Here is a 17,258-nt window from a genome sequence, read left to right on the forward strand (position 1 = left end):
TTTTCTCCAATACCTTTTTGGTATGAAGCCATTTGGATCAGAACAAGTGGGAGTGAAGATATGGAATAAAGATTGTTTTCTCCATTGCAACCATGGAATCAATAGTTTACTACAGTCGATTTGAGGATATGCAAAGTAGGGATCATTTGGAGCAAAATGCTCTCTTCAAAGATGACCTACAAATTGAGCTTCAGAAACGGTTGTTGTGGAACGTGCTATTGTGTAAACAAAAATCAAGGGAACTATGGCTCTGAGGGGTTATAAAACTACAAAGTTTTTCCACTTATTCATTGTTATCCGAAGGAATAAGAATCGGATAGTGGCCATAAAAAATTTCTCAGGTGACTGATTTCTAAGCATGACATTGAAACCTATTCAAATCTCACGTTCTTTAAGTTATATAGTCCACTTTAATTATGCTTCAGATAAAATCTTGATAATATCCTTCAGCCATGTATGACTCAGGAGGAAAACTATTTGATTTGGAGTTAACCAATCCTAAGGAAGTTAAGTCAGCCATCATTGAAATTATCTCTCTCAAATTTCCCAGTCATAACGATATGCTGAGGCTATTCTTCAAACATTATTGGCACACGGTTGGAGATCAAGTCACTGCTATGAAAATTAATTAAACATTTATTGTTATAATTTTGAAACTATCAATCCAAGCTCCGTCGTCCATTTTAGAGAGGAATTAGTTTGTGCAATGTGGTCACAAGTCCATAACAATTTTTTTTTTGATAAACCATAACAAATATTATTGTTAATAGACCATTATTGCATAAACTCATTAGACCCCAACAGTCGGCTTTTGTACCTAATAGACGGATTGCCAAAAATACCATAATTGATCTAGAGCTTATTAATAGTTTTAGAAAGAAGAGAAATTCAAATGTTGGGATGGTGGAAATTAAAGTTGGTCTTCAAACCAAATTGATTGTCATTTTCCTATGACTGTTTCAGAGTATTCTTGCAAAAAAAAAAAAAAAAATTCTGAACTCCTTTGAATTTTTTCTATGTTCTACACATTGCTTATCAATGGACCTTCTAATCTTATGTCAAGAGGTTCTCTCTAGGCTTATGACCAATTTGGATTGAGAGGAAGTGAAAGGGAGTAAAATAGTATTGGCCAAAAATTACAGCAATTAGAGGAATTAAAACCAATCGAATACCCCGCCCAAAAAATAATCCTCTAACGTATGTTGGCGATTTATTTTTATTTTGCAGGGCCAAGTTTAGTGTGTTGTCAACATTGGAGAGGTATTTGATGACTTGTGAGTAATCTAGTCAATTGATGTACGCATATAAACTTTGTAGCCCAATGCATTCTAATCTACACTGAACTTTCAAGCTTTCAACAAAAAGTGTGTAATAGCATTGATGTGGCAACAAAAAATTTTAGTGGGAGCCGAATGGCCAAATGAGTATCTTACTTGGAAATCTCAGGAAAGGCTCTGTCAACCAAACAAAAATTCATGGAGGATTTTTTGCTTTCATATGTGCAAAGTATTCAATTTGTCTCTGCTTGCAAAGGTAGCTTGGAAAGTTGCCACAAATCACTGTAGCTTATGTGTGAAGTTATTAAGAACCAAATTTAAAGTTAGAGACAACTGGCTTAAGGGGGATAAGTCCAAAAATCCTTACCCACTTGGAGAGGAATAGAGATAGTTAGATCCATACAATACTGGGATGAAGTGGGGTTACGAAATTGTATAGGGAGTCATACAATCAAGTGGATTAAACCAATACCAAATTGTAGTGTAGAGGTAGTAGATGCGAGTACAATTTTTTGGTCTATTCAATGAGCAATGGATAATCAACTATAGAAGGGTTTGATAGAATTCTAATAAGACTTGCATGGAACAGATGGAAGCTCTAAAAATGGTAAAGTGAATCCTACTCTAATGCACCTCTTTGAACAAATTTATTCAATTATTAAAAGAGTATAATGCAAGAAATACAACATCAGCTAAAAAAAATGAGCTGCATTAAAAAGGCAGATTTTAAGTTAAAGAATTTATTCTAATTTTTTAAAACAATTAAAATACCCAAATAAAAAACATATTTCAAGAGACCTCCTCCTCAAACCAAACTCACTCTCTGCAACTCCTCATTGCCAAACCCGCCAATCAAAGAAACTTATAAAACAAGGAAAAAATGCTTGTTAAAGTCCGCCATGAACAAGACTGTGAGGCAGTGATCCAGCCAGTTGTCTTGCTGGTTTTTTGGTAGGAAACACCCTTAATAATACTTTGAACGTCTCCCATCTTTTATCTGTGGATCATACATTTATTTTTCGTGGAAATAACTTCATGACAAAAAGTGTGCACTGCTATGTTTAGAAGATGTATCTAGGTAAAAAAATCAATTTGAGGAAATTTGAAAAGGCTCCAGTTGGTAGTCTTTCAGAGGTGGAAGAATTGGCTCAAATCCTAAGATGCAGGGTTCTTGTGACTCGTCTGCCTATGAGATACTTGGGACTTCCGTTGGGTGAAAGATTTAAATCTAAAGTAATTTAGGAAACAATTCTTGAGAAGGTGGAATGAAGTTAAGTGGGATGGAAGAAGATTTATCTCTCTAAGGGTGGTAGGCTCACTCAAATAAAATGAACACTTTCCAGTTTGCCTGCTTCTTGTCTCTTTCAAGTTGGCATTGTTATGCGTATTTATTTTGTATTTAGAAACTTCAAAGAGAGTTTTTGTGGGGTGGGTAGTTTAGAAACTTTCCATATGGCAATTTGGGCGTAAAAAGCTTTTTGTTTTCAAGTAAAGTTTTGTTGGGCAAGCAGCTTTGGCATTATGCCAAAGAGAAATATGCGCTTTGAAGGAAGGTAGTGGATGACAAATATGGTATTGAATGGAATGGATGGTGTTTGAGGGAGAGATGTGTCCCCTATGGAGTACGTCTTTGGAAGCATATTAGAAGGGGTTGAGAGAAATACTGGAGATGCCCATTTCTTTCCTTGGAAGAGTATTTGGAGGGTTTAAATCCCTACTGAATAATTTAAGTAGGAAAGTGTGGTAGTAAACTGGTGCTGCATGTGCAAGAAGAACAGAGAATCAGTTGATCACCTTAGTTAATACTTTACACTGTAATATTGCCAGAGGTTGTTGGTCTCTTTGGGGTGCAGTGGGTTATGCATGCCTTACAAGGTAATTGATTTGTTGGAAGGGGCAATTTGGCAGGCATCAAAATGGAGAAATTTGGAATGTGATCCCTTGTAGAGAGAGCGCAACAAACAGACATTTGAAGGACTTAAACAAACTGTAAATACATTAGGATTTCAAGAAAGCAAACCAATCATGAATCTCAAGGAAAAAGCTACAATCTCATTCCCAAAAATAGTGATAGCCTAAAAATTGTTTCCTACATACAGTTAGTACTTAATTCCTTAATCAAACTACTCTTGTATATCATGAGACACTAAGGTTGCTTATAACTACCACAAAAATTGATGAGTCATAGTATTTCCACTAAAGAATCTAGGCATAATAAGACCTAATCAGGATATGAGATATAACCGATCAACTATAATCTTCCAAGAACAAGCTTTATCATATTAGACATTCATAAGTTTCAAAAAGATTGACAAGATGAGAAAAAATAGCTAAATATACCATAATCCAGCTTTTGATATAGCTAGTCAACACCACAAAATCAATAATTAAATATTACTTTTGGAAGATAAAGTCGATTCCACAATCGCCTCTTTATCCTTTTTGCATTTTAATGCTTTTCCCAACAGATTCTGATGGACTTCAATTCCTGGCAAATTAAAAAAAAAAAAAAACACGTGTTAGAAATCTAGTCCCCTTTTTTCTTTTACAAGTAACTAAAATTTTATTAAAATAGATGTGATGTGTACACAAAGTTCTCCTAAAAATTACATGATCAAAGATCTATATTGAACAATAGAAAGAGCCTATAAAATCAAATTCATAAAACTCAAACAAGTTATCAAGTCTTACTCTAAACACCCACTGCTTCAAGACAGTTATGCAAACCAAGACCAAGACAGCCAATTAAACAAACAAAAATATAATTCATTAAGCTCCATTGTTTTACCTCTTCCTCTTCCTCTTATTCTCTTTCTGCGTAGGATCAATCAAATTATCACCATCAAGGAGAAGAAGACTCCCGATACAAATTGCCACCTTAAACACATATGGAAAACTCCGATTCTTAACCCTGTAGCATCTTTTCTTTTCTATGTCGTACCAAATAAGATTCGTACGGCCGCATTCTGGGTGCTCCTCCAACAGAACCTTCTTGCCATTGGTGGAAAACATTAGAGTCCTGAAATACTCAAAGTCCCGACACAGTACATTTTTCTCAATTTTAAAAATCCGAGTCCAAGAACTCTCCACCCCATATTTTTTCATCAAATAAACATCACAAAACGTGTAATCATGAACAATACAGCAGAGGAGTCCTCCCAACACATCCAAAAACGTAGACAGATAGTTTTCTAGCGGAACCGGCGTCCCATAGAGCCTGAATTTCTCAGTGGCGAGATTGAAAGCGAGAAGTGACATCCGATGCTGCCCATCTCGATCAGCCACTAACCAATACACATCTCCATTCAAAGCCACCGACTTCCAGCAACATATCACCATGTTGGGCCATTGTTCATCAATTTTTTTCCAAGTGGGTGATCTCATACTACACACCTTCACTTCAAACTCCATCCCAATCATATCTTCCATGTAAAACTCTATAACTCTCAGCACCTTATAATCATCGTTATGCGGATCGTACCCGAATGCTAAATGGGAAAACCTAACATCCGACAAACCAGAGGGCTCCTCAATTGGTTCAAAAGGAAATCTCCTGTACTTCCTCACCAATGGATTCCAAATAGCGACGTCTTGCTTTTCGTGCCCCTTGTGAAGGCAAACCAAGCCGTCGCAATAGTCCGAGACGACCCAGTTTAGTAGCGGCTGGTAGATTTCAACGGTCTTGCCGAACCGATTGTGTTTGGATGAGAATTGAACGGCGGAGAAATAATGTGAAGCAGGAGCGAAGTCCTCTTCGTTGAGGATGAGGGTGCGGTCTCTGTTGGTCTCAATGGAGAACTTGAGGTGCATTTTGATGAAATATGAACTGGTGATTAGGGCGTACCATTCCTTAGACACACAGAGGAAGCGTACCACAGACTTCACTGGTAATCGGATTAGTATCTCGGCGATTAGCTCTTGCAGTAAATTCGACATCATTGGAAATGGATTGAATGGTGGCTATAAATGTAAAGGAGGGAGTTGAAAGGTTTGATTAAAGGTAGAGGGAAAGGCGAAGTTGTTGGTAATTGTGCAGGGAAGGTGTTTGCATTGCAGAAACAAATGATTTGAAAGAGTTTAAGTAGTACTTGATGTGGGTCATGTAAATTGACTAATTCGACCCTTGCGAGCGGTGAAATGAGATAACGGAACCCGTTTCCCCCTCGATTCAAAATTCAAATCAATCTCTAAAATGAAATGAAACGATTCGCATCCGCTCAGCATCTTATTTAAAAATTAATGGGATAATTTTTATATTCCTCTATTTGAGATTTGGAAAAATGACTCAACCAGAAAAAATATTTTCCTCCGTTAAGGTTTGGAGAAATTTTATAATAAAATATTTTAAATTTTTAGAAGAATCATTTTACTAAAGTTTAATCATGGTTAGTAAAAAAAATAAATTATAAATTTAGAATAAAAATACAAAATTTATCAAGCACCAAAACACTTGTAATGACAAATATCTACATAATACATTGAAAATAATAATAATAAGAAAAATTCACACTTATTATTTTAAAATACATTTTAATTAAAAATTTAAAATAATGAATTTTAATTATGAAGTATGATAAACTTGGAAACCTACCCTTAAGTAAAGAGCAAGTATCTTCGTAGTACATAAAATTTCTAATATTAATTTAACAAAATTTGGTAACTTAGATGTCAAGGGGAGAAAATATTTTTTCCCTTCAAGTTTGGGGTGAAGTGTAATTTTCTAAAACTTCAAGGAAGGATAGTGTAATTAGGGATGACAAAATTTACGTGACCTGCAGGTACCCGACTGACCATAATAGGGTGGGTTTTACTTGACTCGTGAAACATTACAGGCAAATTTCGGTTTAATTAATTCAACCTGTAGCAGGTTTAGGTCGAATGCAGGTGTTATGTGGACCCACCCCAAACCCATATAAATTTAAATTACTAAAATACGTAAGTATATATATATATACCTCTAACTATATCCAAAACCCTAATCACTCTCACTTTCACTCTCTCAACCACCACCCTCCCTCGAGCTTTCACCCTCACCGACCCACCCTCAGTCCCTCATGTCCTCACTCTCACTCTCTCAGCCACCACCGCCCTAAGCTCTTACTCTCACTGACCCACCCTTAGTCCCTCACGGCCTCACTCTCACTCTCTCAACCCTGCATCTCCACCTCGTCACGACGCCATCAACGCCAACTCCTCCTCTGTTGCTCACGGCAACTCACTCTCACAGTCATGGATTCATTCTCCACTTTTTTTTTTTTTTTTTATAGGGCTCATTTCCATATCTAAACCAATTGAATATTTATGTTTTTGGGTTTGTGTAATATAGTTCTTGTAATAAAGTCATCTCCTCTTCATTTGCAACTACTAAATTTCAATGAAAAAAAGGAAACACTCAAGTTTGTGATGGCAAAGAATACTTGGGTTGTTTGATATGTTCTGTTTTGTTTTTATATATATATATAGAAATGTCTTGATTGGTCCACAATTTAGGGCCTTTAGATTGGTCCCTGAAGGAGAATGGTGGGGCGGAGCTCGCGAGGCCCATAGGGGTGGATATAGGGGTAAAAAAAAGCTTGTTTAGTTAATAGGGCGGGTTCAAGTTACATGTGGCGTGTGGTGGGACAGGTTCAAGGATAAAGAAACCTGACTTGTTGCCATTTCTAAGTGTAATTACCCCAAAATTAATTTATTAAGCACAATTAAAAACCAAAAAACACATTAATTTATACCTGGGTTCATCTTGAACATGAACATACAAAAACACAAACTTATAAAATTTAATCCCAAGAACACAAAAATAAAACCTAGAACACAAAAATGCTAACAAAGAAAAGGGAAAACTAAAATTAAAATGCTAACTCGAAGAACGATGAACATAGCTCAAAGAATTTCTATTCCCGATTTGTATACAAATTCTTCCACAACAATCAATATACATTCAACTAATTCTAAAAACCAAAAGAAATATGAATTCAAATCTAAGAATATCGTGAACATAAAAACAAAAGAATACACCCAAAAATGAAATCTCAGTTCTTCAATCCCAAAGGATAATAAGGAAGGATAATTTATTTCCCAAGATTGTTCATAATATTGTACTGAAATACTATTAAAGTGTTTAGAAATTAGGATAATAATATTGTGGATTTTTTTAAAAAAATTATTTGTTATAAAGTGGATTATTCGAGTCATTCTATCATTATCATAGGTCACGTCCTTTTGTTGCATTAGTGGTGACTCAACCCCTAATTAGGGATAACTATGGATTAGGTTTGGGTCAAGTATACCCAAACCTAACTTGAATATTTTATTCATGGATATCCAATTTCAATACCCAATTAGTACTCATACCTAACTGTTCCTCAGATTTTTATCCATGGATATACATACCTTACTTGAACTTGGTTTTTTGGTTCTTTTTTTTTTTTTTTTCTTCTTCCAATGATATACCCAAACCTAACCTGAATATTTTATCCATAGATATCCAATTTCAATACCCAATTAGTACCCATACCCAATTGTTACTTAGATTTTTATCCATGGATATCCATACCCTACTCGAACTTGGTTTTTTGGTTCTATTTTTTTCTTTTCTTCTAGTGATAGAATCTTAAATTGACATTTTTATATCTATATATATATATATATATATATATATATATATATATATATATTAATTTTAACCATTTTCTTAAAATATTGATTAACCATTTATTTTACATTGACATTAGTCATTAGTTTTATATTTTTCTAATTTAAATCAAATCTTATTTATTACCTGATATCCAATTGCTACTAGTCTCTTACTCTTTTTTTGAAAAGATATTAGTTTATTACTTTTTTTTTTTTTAGAATAATATTAGTCTATTACTTTTTTTTTTCTTCCAGTGATATACCCAAACCTAACCTGAATATTTTATCCATAAATATCCAATTTCAATACCCAATTAGTACTCATACCCAATTGTTACTCAGATTTTTATCCATGGATATCCATACCCTACTCGAACTTGGTTTTTTGGTTCTTTTTTTTTTTCTTTTCTTCTAGTGATAGAATCTTAAATTGACATTATATATATATATATATATATATATATATATATATATATATATATATATATATATATTAATTTTAACCATTTTCTTAAAATATTGATTAACCATTTATTTTACATTGACATTAGTCATTAGTTTTATATTTTTCTAATTTAAATCAAATCTTATTTATTACCTGATATCCAATTGCTTCTATAGTCTCTTACTTTTTTTTTTTTGAAAAGATATTATTCTATTACTTTTTTTTTTTTGAGAATAATATTAGTCTATTACTTAAGTGTCAAATACATGTTTAATTATTTTTTGAATCTCTAGGCTATAAACAAAAATTCTAATTAAAGGTCAAAAAAACAAATTTAAACTGTCTAAATATGTACAAATGATCAAATAAATTAAGAAACCAAAATAGAAATGATTGGCATAATCTTGCAAATTACTTCAATATGCATCTTATAGGAAAGTAGACATGCACAAAGAAAAGCAATTAGTAATTAATAAGAATATTGATATAATACATCCTTATATAACGTATTCCCTTATAAAATTTTAAGAAAATTTTGTGAGAAAATAACATTAATCTAGTACTTTCCATACAAGTGAAAGTCAAATGCATGTTTTAAAATTTATGGAAAATTATTTTAGCTTGAGCACTAAAAATATAAGGTTTCATTTTTAAATTTTTTTTTAGCATTCACAGAATCACAACCTCTTCTACATCAGTACCTAGTGTATAGCTTTCATCTCCTGATAAATTCAAAGAGCATTGTAGCCCGATCACAATATGGATTAATGATGGAGTGGCTAGGAGAGTAATTAATTTGATCTCATTCCTTTATTTTATAGTATTATAAATTTTTATTTTTGTTTTAAGAAAGTATAATCTTACGAAAATGGTTTCACATGTATAGTTGTGAATTAATTTAAAAATATTATATAGAAGGATATGATTTTGGTACATAAGAGAAATAAATCATAGGATATTCTTATCATTAATTTAGAAATCTTATAAAAGGAAATAATATTTGTTTTACTTTTCCTTATATCAAAGACACAATAGAAATTTAGGGGTATGAATAAATCATACTGTTGAGTCTATTTCACTTTTGCCTCCTATATAGAATTATAATTGGGCTTAAAAAAAAAAAAATTATAATTGTCAATGGTTCTACAACTTCTACGTATTGATAGGTTAGAGTCTTTATAGGTACATTTAAAAGTTTTTCCTTTTGTTTTCCTTATTTTCCTTCTATTGCATATATTTTGTTAACATATTCACGGCACAATATGGTTCACTACCCTCTTTCTTATTTTTAAATTGAAATTGAAATTTAATAAAAATTTAATTTTTTTTAAGTTAGTTAATGCAAAATTCAAACGTTTAGTGACAACTATCAATAAAATGACAACAAAATTCCTTTCCTTATTTATTTATTTGTTTATTGAGAATCGCATACTTTTCCTTATCTTCTTTCACCAAAAAAAAAAAAAAACAAATTAGTATCAAATATACGTTTTCAATTTCTAATATTTGAATGTCATTTGAATAGCTATATCCTATCTATCATTGGAAGATGAAAAAAGAGAAAGGAAAAAAATATCCTTATTTTTTAGCCTATATATAGATAAAATTTGTTTACTACTACAATGTATGGTAATAGTATTATATTAATATTATTTGGTGGAAATTGCAAAGGAAATTAGAAATTTTCGTTTTTTATTTCTTGAAAAAATGTAATGGTTTTTTTTTTTTTTTGGTGTGTGAAGAAACTGATATGGGCAGATTGGTTCTTGTATTTTTTTTTCTCTATTTAAAAAGTGGTTAAATACTTAAGTTATTTGTATTAAAGTTTTTTTTATCCACTCAATAATACAACATTTTTTAAAATAAAAAAAATTATATATATACTAGTGTCTTGTTTTGACGGCCCTTGGTTCTATCTTGGAGATTTAACTCTACTTAAAAGGAAAAGAAATAAGGCAATGTTGAGGCAAGCCCTTCTTACAATGAGTTCAAATCTTCTGTCTCACTTTTCTTGTTCCATTTTATACTCCACCAATAAAAACTTGTCACATGTTCACCTAATTAATTAAATACTACTATTAATTAATAATAGTAGCATTAATAAGTCAATAATGATAGTATTTAATTATTTAGGTGAACACGTGGTAAGTTTTTATTGGTGGAGTATAAAGTAAAGCAGGAAAAGTAGGACAGAAGATTTGGACTTACTTACAATGGGCTGCGAGATGTTATGTTTGGTGTGGTGCTATTGATTTGCATTCCAGAGGAACTAAGTATACTCGGCCAAATGCTTCTCAAAAAAAAAAAAAAAAGTATACTGGGCCAAATAATAGATAGGGGAAGGGTTGCATAAGGGAGAGGTTGGAAAAGGACAAAGGTGTCTGTAATGAGGATTAGACACTTGTTTCTAAGGCTGATATTATATACATACTTCACTACCATTAAATTTGATCCCTTCCCTCTACTGTAAAATACCAATGTGCATGAAACCTTTTCTCCAATACCTTTTTGGTATGAAGCCATTTGGATCAGAACAAGCAGGAGTGACAATATGGAAAGGAGGGATCAGTTGGAGTAAAATGCTCTCTTCAAATATAACCTACCGATTGAGCTTCAGAAACGGTTATTGTGGAATGTGCTATTAGGAAAACAAAAAATCAAGGGAACTCTGTCTCTAAGAGGTTATAAAACTACTATGAAGCACGGGTGCGGCGTTTGGGCCGCCGCACCCGCGTCGGACGTGGCGACGCGCAGGCGACGCCGCTGCCTGCGCGTCCGTGTCGCGTCCGGCAATAAAAAACTATTTTTTTCGGCGCGATTCGCGCCGATAAGGCGCCGATTCGGGCCGACGCGCACGAAATTGGGCCGATTCGGCCCGAATCGGGTGAAATCGGTCCGGCCGAAATCGGCAGATACCGGCGAAATCGGCCGATACTGGCCGAAATCTGCCGAAATCGGCCGATACCGGCCGAAATTCAAAAAAAAAAAAAAAAAACAACAACAACAAGTGCTTATGGCTGGAAAAAAAAAAAAAAAAGAGGTGCAAACGCACCGTTTGGAAAAAAACTAAGACCCAACCCTCTCCCTCTTCATTTTTCTTGAGCCTCTCTCCCACTCTCTACCTTCATTCTTCAGCTAGGCTCTCTCCTATTCTCTGTATTCTAGTTATTATTTACCATTGTTCTTAAATTTGGTATATATTTATATAATGTGAAAAAAGTATGTTTAGCAATATATTAAAAATATAAATAAAAATATTTTTAATAATTTTTTAATCGCCGCACTCCGCCGCACCCGCACCCTACTTTTTCAAAAATTGCCGAGTCCCGCACCCGCTCCCGCACCCGCACCCGAATCCCGAAACGCACCCGTGCTTCATAGTAAAACTATAAAGTTTTTCCACTTTCTTCACTATCATCCAAAGGAAAAAGAATCGGATAATGGCCATAAAAAATAACTCGGGTAACTGACTTCTAAGCATGACATTGAAACCTATTTAACTCTCAAGTTCTTTAACTTATATGTCCCCAATATATATCCTTCACATAAAATTAATCTTGATACTATCCTTCAGCCATGTATCAATCGGGAGGAAAAGTTTTTTTTTTTTTTTGATAAAAGGAGGATAAGGGCCTGTTTGGTTTAGAGGTGTTTTAAGTGATATGATCCAAAACTCATAACTGAGTTATCAAAAAACATGGGATCCACACAATTTTTTTTTGTTTGGCTTGATTTCCTAATCTTGTTTTCATGACTCAAACTAAAAAATTTTGAGTGAGAGTGATGAAAATCGAAAACACCAAATTGGTGTTTTTAGTTTTTGAGTTACAAAACTCAGTGGCAGGATTGTAAATTTTTTTACCTTTGTGGGGCCCATATGTGTTGAGGGCATTACCTCTCTCTCTTACTTTATCCTCTCTCTTTCTTCTCCCACTTTTTTCTTTTTTCGTTCTTTCTCCTGTTTCTCTCTGTTTTTTCTTTCTTCCTTCCTTTCTCTGGATCTTTGTCTGGTTCTTTCTTTCTTCCTTTCTCTGGTTCAGCCCAGTTCCGCCACCACCATCAAAGCGGGAGCCTCGAAACACCAAGACCATGATCGCCAGTGTTGGGTTTTGATTTTGTCGCCAGTGCTAGGATTTATTTTTATTTTGATGAATGGGTTTTGATTTTGTCGATAATTGATGAATGGGTTATGTTGATGGTTGATGGGTTTTGTTGATGGGTTTTATTTTTATTTTGATGAATGAATTTTGATTTTTCCGATGGTTGATAAATGCGTTTTGTTGATGGTTGCTGGGTTTTGTTAATGAATGGGTTTTGTTGATGGTTGCTGGGTTTATGGTGGTGGATTGGTTTGTAGTAGTTGATGGTGACTAGTGGCTGGGTTAGTGGTGGTGGATTGGTAGTGGTTGATGGCGCCAGTGAGTGGTTGTGGGTTGAAGGGAGGGAGAAGATAGAGAGATAGAGATGGAGAGACGCGAGTAGCAACAGTAACAACACTAGGCAGTATTAGTGGAAGGGATCCAGGGTTTTAGCAAAAAGTTGTAGAGATATGTAGTTGAGTTATGAGTCCAAACAGGTGTTTTGTAATTTTTGAGTGAAAGTGAGGTTTGAGTAGAGAGTTATGAGTTTTAAGTTTGAGTTATGAGTTTTGAAAACTGAGATACCTCTAAACCAAACGGGCCTTAAGTCAGCCATCATTGAAATTAATTCTCTCAAATTCCCCAGTCCTAATGATAAACTGAGGCTATTCTTCAAACATTATTGACACATAGTTGGAGATCAAGTCACTGCTATGAAAATTATAATTAAAAATTTATTGTTATAATTTTGAAATTATCAATCCAAGCTCCATCGTCCATTTTAGAGGAATTAGTTTGTGCAATGTGGTCACAAGTCCATAACAAATATTATTCTTAATAGAATAAGAAAATTATTGCAGAAACTCATTAGACCCCAACAGTCGGCTTTTGTACCTAATAATCAGATTGCCAAAAATACCATAATTGTTCTAGAGCTTATTCATATTTTTAGAAAGAAGAGAAATTCATATGCTGGGATGGTGGAAATTAAAGCTGGTCTTCAAAAATCTTACATCCGAATTGATTGTCCTTTTCCTGTGACTGTTTCTAAGTATTCTTGCAAAAAAATTCCAAACTCCTTAAATGAATTTCATCTGCGTTCTACACATTGCTTATCAATGGACCTTCCGATCTTATGTCAAGAGGTTCTCTCTAGGCTTATGGCTAGTTTGGATTGAGGGGGAGAGAGAGAAAGTGGAAGGGAGTAGAGTAGAGTTAGCTAAAAATTACAGCAATTAAAGAAGTAAAAATACCAATTGAATGCCCCCCAATATAAGCCCTCTAATGCATGTTGGTGATTTATTTTTATTTTGCAGGGCCAAGTTTAGTGTGTTGCCAACATTGGGGAGGTATTTGATGATGTGTTGTGAGTAATCTAGCCAATTGATTATTAGCGATTTGTTTGTTTTGCTGGAAAACTTTCTGTAAAAATAGTTTTTCACATTTTTCAGTGTTTGGTAGTACAAAAAAAAATTGGTCAACGGAAAACTATCTTTAGTCAATGAAAAATCTTAATAAAAATAAAGCTTGTTTTTTATAGGTTGTTTTCCAAAATTTTTTTTTGGAAAACAATCTCTCTCTCACAATACGCTCTCTCACTCTTTCTCTCTTCTCTTTTCTTTTCTTTCCTCACACCCTCACTGTCACTAACTTTGGTCTCTCCTCTTCCATAGATCTCTCTCCCTCACTCTCACTCCATATTTCTCTTCCCCTTTATAACATAGTTCTTTGAGTAGATTTTTTTCCCTCATTGCTCAATAATTATTTCATTCCTCTCTACCAACTTGCAAAAGAGAACATATTTGCAGCGATAATTATTTCATTCCTCTCTACCAAAATCTCAATTCTTTACTTGATTTTATTTTTTCTCTAAGAAATTTTTGGTTTGATGGATTCTAGGTAGAAGTTTTTTTTGCACATAAAAGTGCTAAAAAAATAAAAAAATAAAAAATAAAAAAAAAGAATAAATGAATGAAGTAAGAGACGAAAATTTTAAACACAGTGCCTATATGGCTCTAAATTGCTTTTACATAGCATAATCTTTTTTGTTGATAGATAAATTATGCAGATACTATATAGTGATGATATATTATGTAGATACATTGTATGAATACATAATTTTGAGTAATATTAAAGACTTGTAGTTGACCATAGTAGACAATTAGTATACCAGCAAAAAGAGTAGACAATTAAAAGTTATTGTTATTTATACTTATTAAAGATGTATTTCCTTGTCAATTTTATGTATATAGACAAATGGTTGATATATATTTATATATGTATGTATGTGTGTGTGTGTGGATGTTTCTGTCCATATATTTGAGCAAGATGAGTGGTAGAGATCATGAAGATTTGACAGCTAATTTTGATTGTATCTATTGTCAAAATTTTAGTATGAAAACCAAATTCATTCTTGGTTTTTTTTATTACTTATATTGATTATATTAGTTGGTTTACATAATACACATGTTTTAAATTATACAAGAAATATAAAAAATAAAAATAAAAATAAAAATTTGCATACCAAACACCAGAAAACATCATCAAGCTCATTTTCAAGGTCGTTACCAAACACTAGAAAATGATATAGTTTTCTAGAAAATGCTCTTTGAAAAATGAACTATTTTCCAAAAAACGTTTATGCTGAAACAAACAGAGCGTAGATATAAACTCAGCAAGTCAGCATTCCAATCTACAATATATGTCAACTTTTAAGATAATTGTGGGCTGGGAGATGTGCGCATATAAACTTTGTAGCCCAAAGCATTCTAATCTACACTGTCAACTTTCAAGCTTCCAACAAAAAGTGTGTAATAGCATTGATGTGGGAAGCAAAAATTTTTAGTGGGAGCCCAATGGCCGAATTGAGTATCTTACTTGGAAATCTCAGGAAAGGCTCTGTCAACCAAAAAAAAAATTCATGGAGGATTTGGCTTTCATATATTCAAAGTCTTCAATTTGTCTCTACTTGCAAACGTAGCTTGGAAAGTTGCCACAAATCGCCATAGCTTTTGTGTAAACTTATTAAGAACCAAATTTAAAGGTAGAGACAACTGGCTTAAGGAGGATATATCCAAAATCCCTTACCAATTTGGAGAGGAATAGAGATAGATAGATCCATACAATACTGGGATAAAGTGGGCTTACAAAATTGTATTGGGAGTCATACAATACAAGTGGATTAAACCAATACCAAATTGTAGTGTAGAGGAAGTAGAAGCGAGTACAATTTTTTGGTCTATTCAATGAGCAATGGATAATCAACTATAGAAGGTTTCAATATAAATAGAAACCCATTGTAAGACTTGCATGGAACTGATGGAAGCTCTAAAAATGGTAAAGTGAATCCTATTCTAATGCACCTCTTTGAACAAATATATTCAATTATTAAAAGAGTATATTGCTAGAGTTACAACATCAGCTAAAAAAAATGAGCTGGATTAAAAAGGTAGATTTTAAGTTAAAGAATTTATTCTAATTTTTAAAAACAATTAAAACACCCAAATAAAAAACATTCAAGAGACCTCCTCCTCAAACCAAACTCACTCTCTGCAACTCCTCATTGCCAAACTCGCCAAATAAAGAAACTTATAAAACAAGGACAAAATGTTTGTTAAAGTCCGCCATGAACTAGACTGTGAGGCAGTGATCCAGCCAGTTGTCTTAATAATACTTTGAAGGTCTCCCATCTTTTATTTGCAGATCATACATTTATTTTTTGTGGAAATAACTTCATGACTAAAAGCATAATGTAAGACATGATGTCGTCTAGGGGAGGAGACTCATCATAAGGGTAGATAGGATGCTGAACAAGAGGCACTCCAAGAGCAGCAGCCACTACCGAAGGGGTAATGGTGTACTCATCACACGAATTTAACTCCTCACAAGAGTGTCAGCATCATAGGAGTGGACAGAGAGGTTCAAATAGAACTCTCTGATCAAGGTAGCCGGAAGGGGGTGAGAAATATCTAACAAAGGTAACCAACCCCTACGCTTAAAGTTCCTCCTAATCTCGAGATCAAGCTCATCTAAAAGAACCTTTCTCTCAGCCCAAATGTTCCTCTTAAGGTTAAGTGTCTCAAGGATCTCTTGGTGTTTCTCACTCAAGAATCTCTCACTCTCAAAGGATGGAGCAGAAGAAGAGGAGGATTTCTTGTTGGCTCTAGTTTTCTTAGGCATGATGCTAAGGAAAAGACAAGATACACAGAAAAGAACCAAAAAAGAAAATAAGAAAAAACCAAGAGTAGACTGCAAGTTATCACAAAACACTATATAAAATAACAATCTATATGATGCATGAATAGTGTAAGCAAATGATGCATGCCCTAATGTAGTAAGAATAAGTTCAATATAACTTTAAAATCACAATTGGCTTGAGCATAGAATTTATATGAAAAACCCCAATAATTATAAAAAAATTACTTGTACAATTTTCAAGAAATTGACCAATTGATCATTAAACAAGATAGAGAACACATTAAAACGATCAAATTAATCAATCCAATAAGCCAATTTCATCAAATTAAACTTAATTGAAAAAAAATCCCCAATTTAGGTAATTTCAAGCCCTAGATTTTCTAATTTTTCACAAACCATCAAATTGATCAAATTAATTCACAAAAATCATGTTTATAACATCCCATAATAAAAACCCCGTGATCAATTTCTCATAAAAAAGCTTGAATCAACATAAAACCCAAAAAATCTTAGGTTCGAAATACCCTCCTAAATGCATGATTTAATGCATGAAAAAAAATGAAAATAAATAACAAAAGAAGGGTAAAAAGGTCTTACTGGCCAAAGAAGACAAAAACCTTGCAAAAG

At 33.4% G+C, this 17,258-nt stretch overlaps 1 protein-coding gene across 1 annotated transcript; it reads right to left on the reverse strand.

The window, feature by feature from the left end:
- Positions 1-3,538: 3,538 nt before the first annotated feature.
- On the reverse strand, positions 3,539-5,318 carry LOC142634419 (F-box protein CPR1-like). The gene is made up of 2 exons (XM_075808710.1): positions 4,066-5,318; positions 3,539-3,765 (listed from the first exon to the last, which is right to left on the reverse strand). Exons 1-2 carry the CDS (start codon positions 5,214-5,216, stop codon positions 3,759-3,761), a joined length of 1,158 nt encoding a protein of 385 aa, XP_075664825.1. The 5' UTR covers positions 5,217-5,318; the 3' UTR covers positions 3,539-3,758.
- Positions 5,319-17,258: the final 11,940 nt, after the last annotated feature.

The sequence above is a fragment of the Castanea sativa genome, chromosome 5 (assembly GCF_040712315.1).
Source record: "Castanea sativa cultivar Marrone di Chiusa Pesio chromosome 5, ASM4071231v1".
In the NCBI taxonomy this organism is placed as follows: Eukaryota; Viridiplantae; Streptophyta; class Magnoliopsida; order Fagales; family Fagaceae; genus Castanea; species Castanea sativa.

Coding starts and splice junctions, on each gene's coding strand:
- LOC142634419 (XM_075808710.1), bottom strand. CDS start 5,216: ATGATGTCGAATTTACTGCAAGAGCTAATCGCCGAGATACTAATCCGA.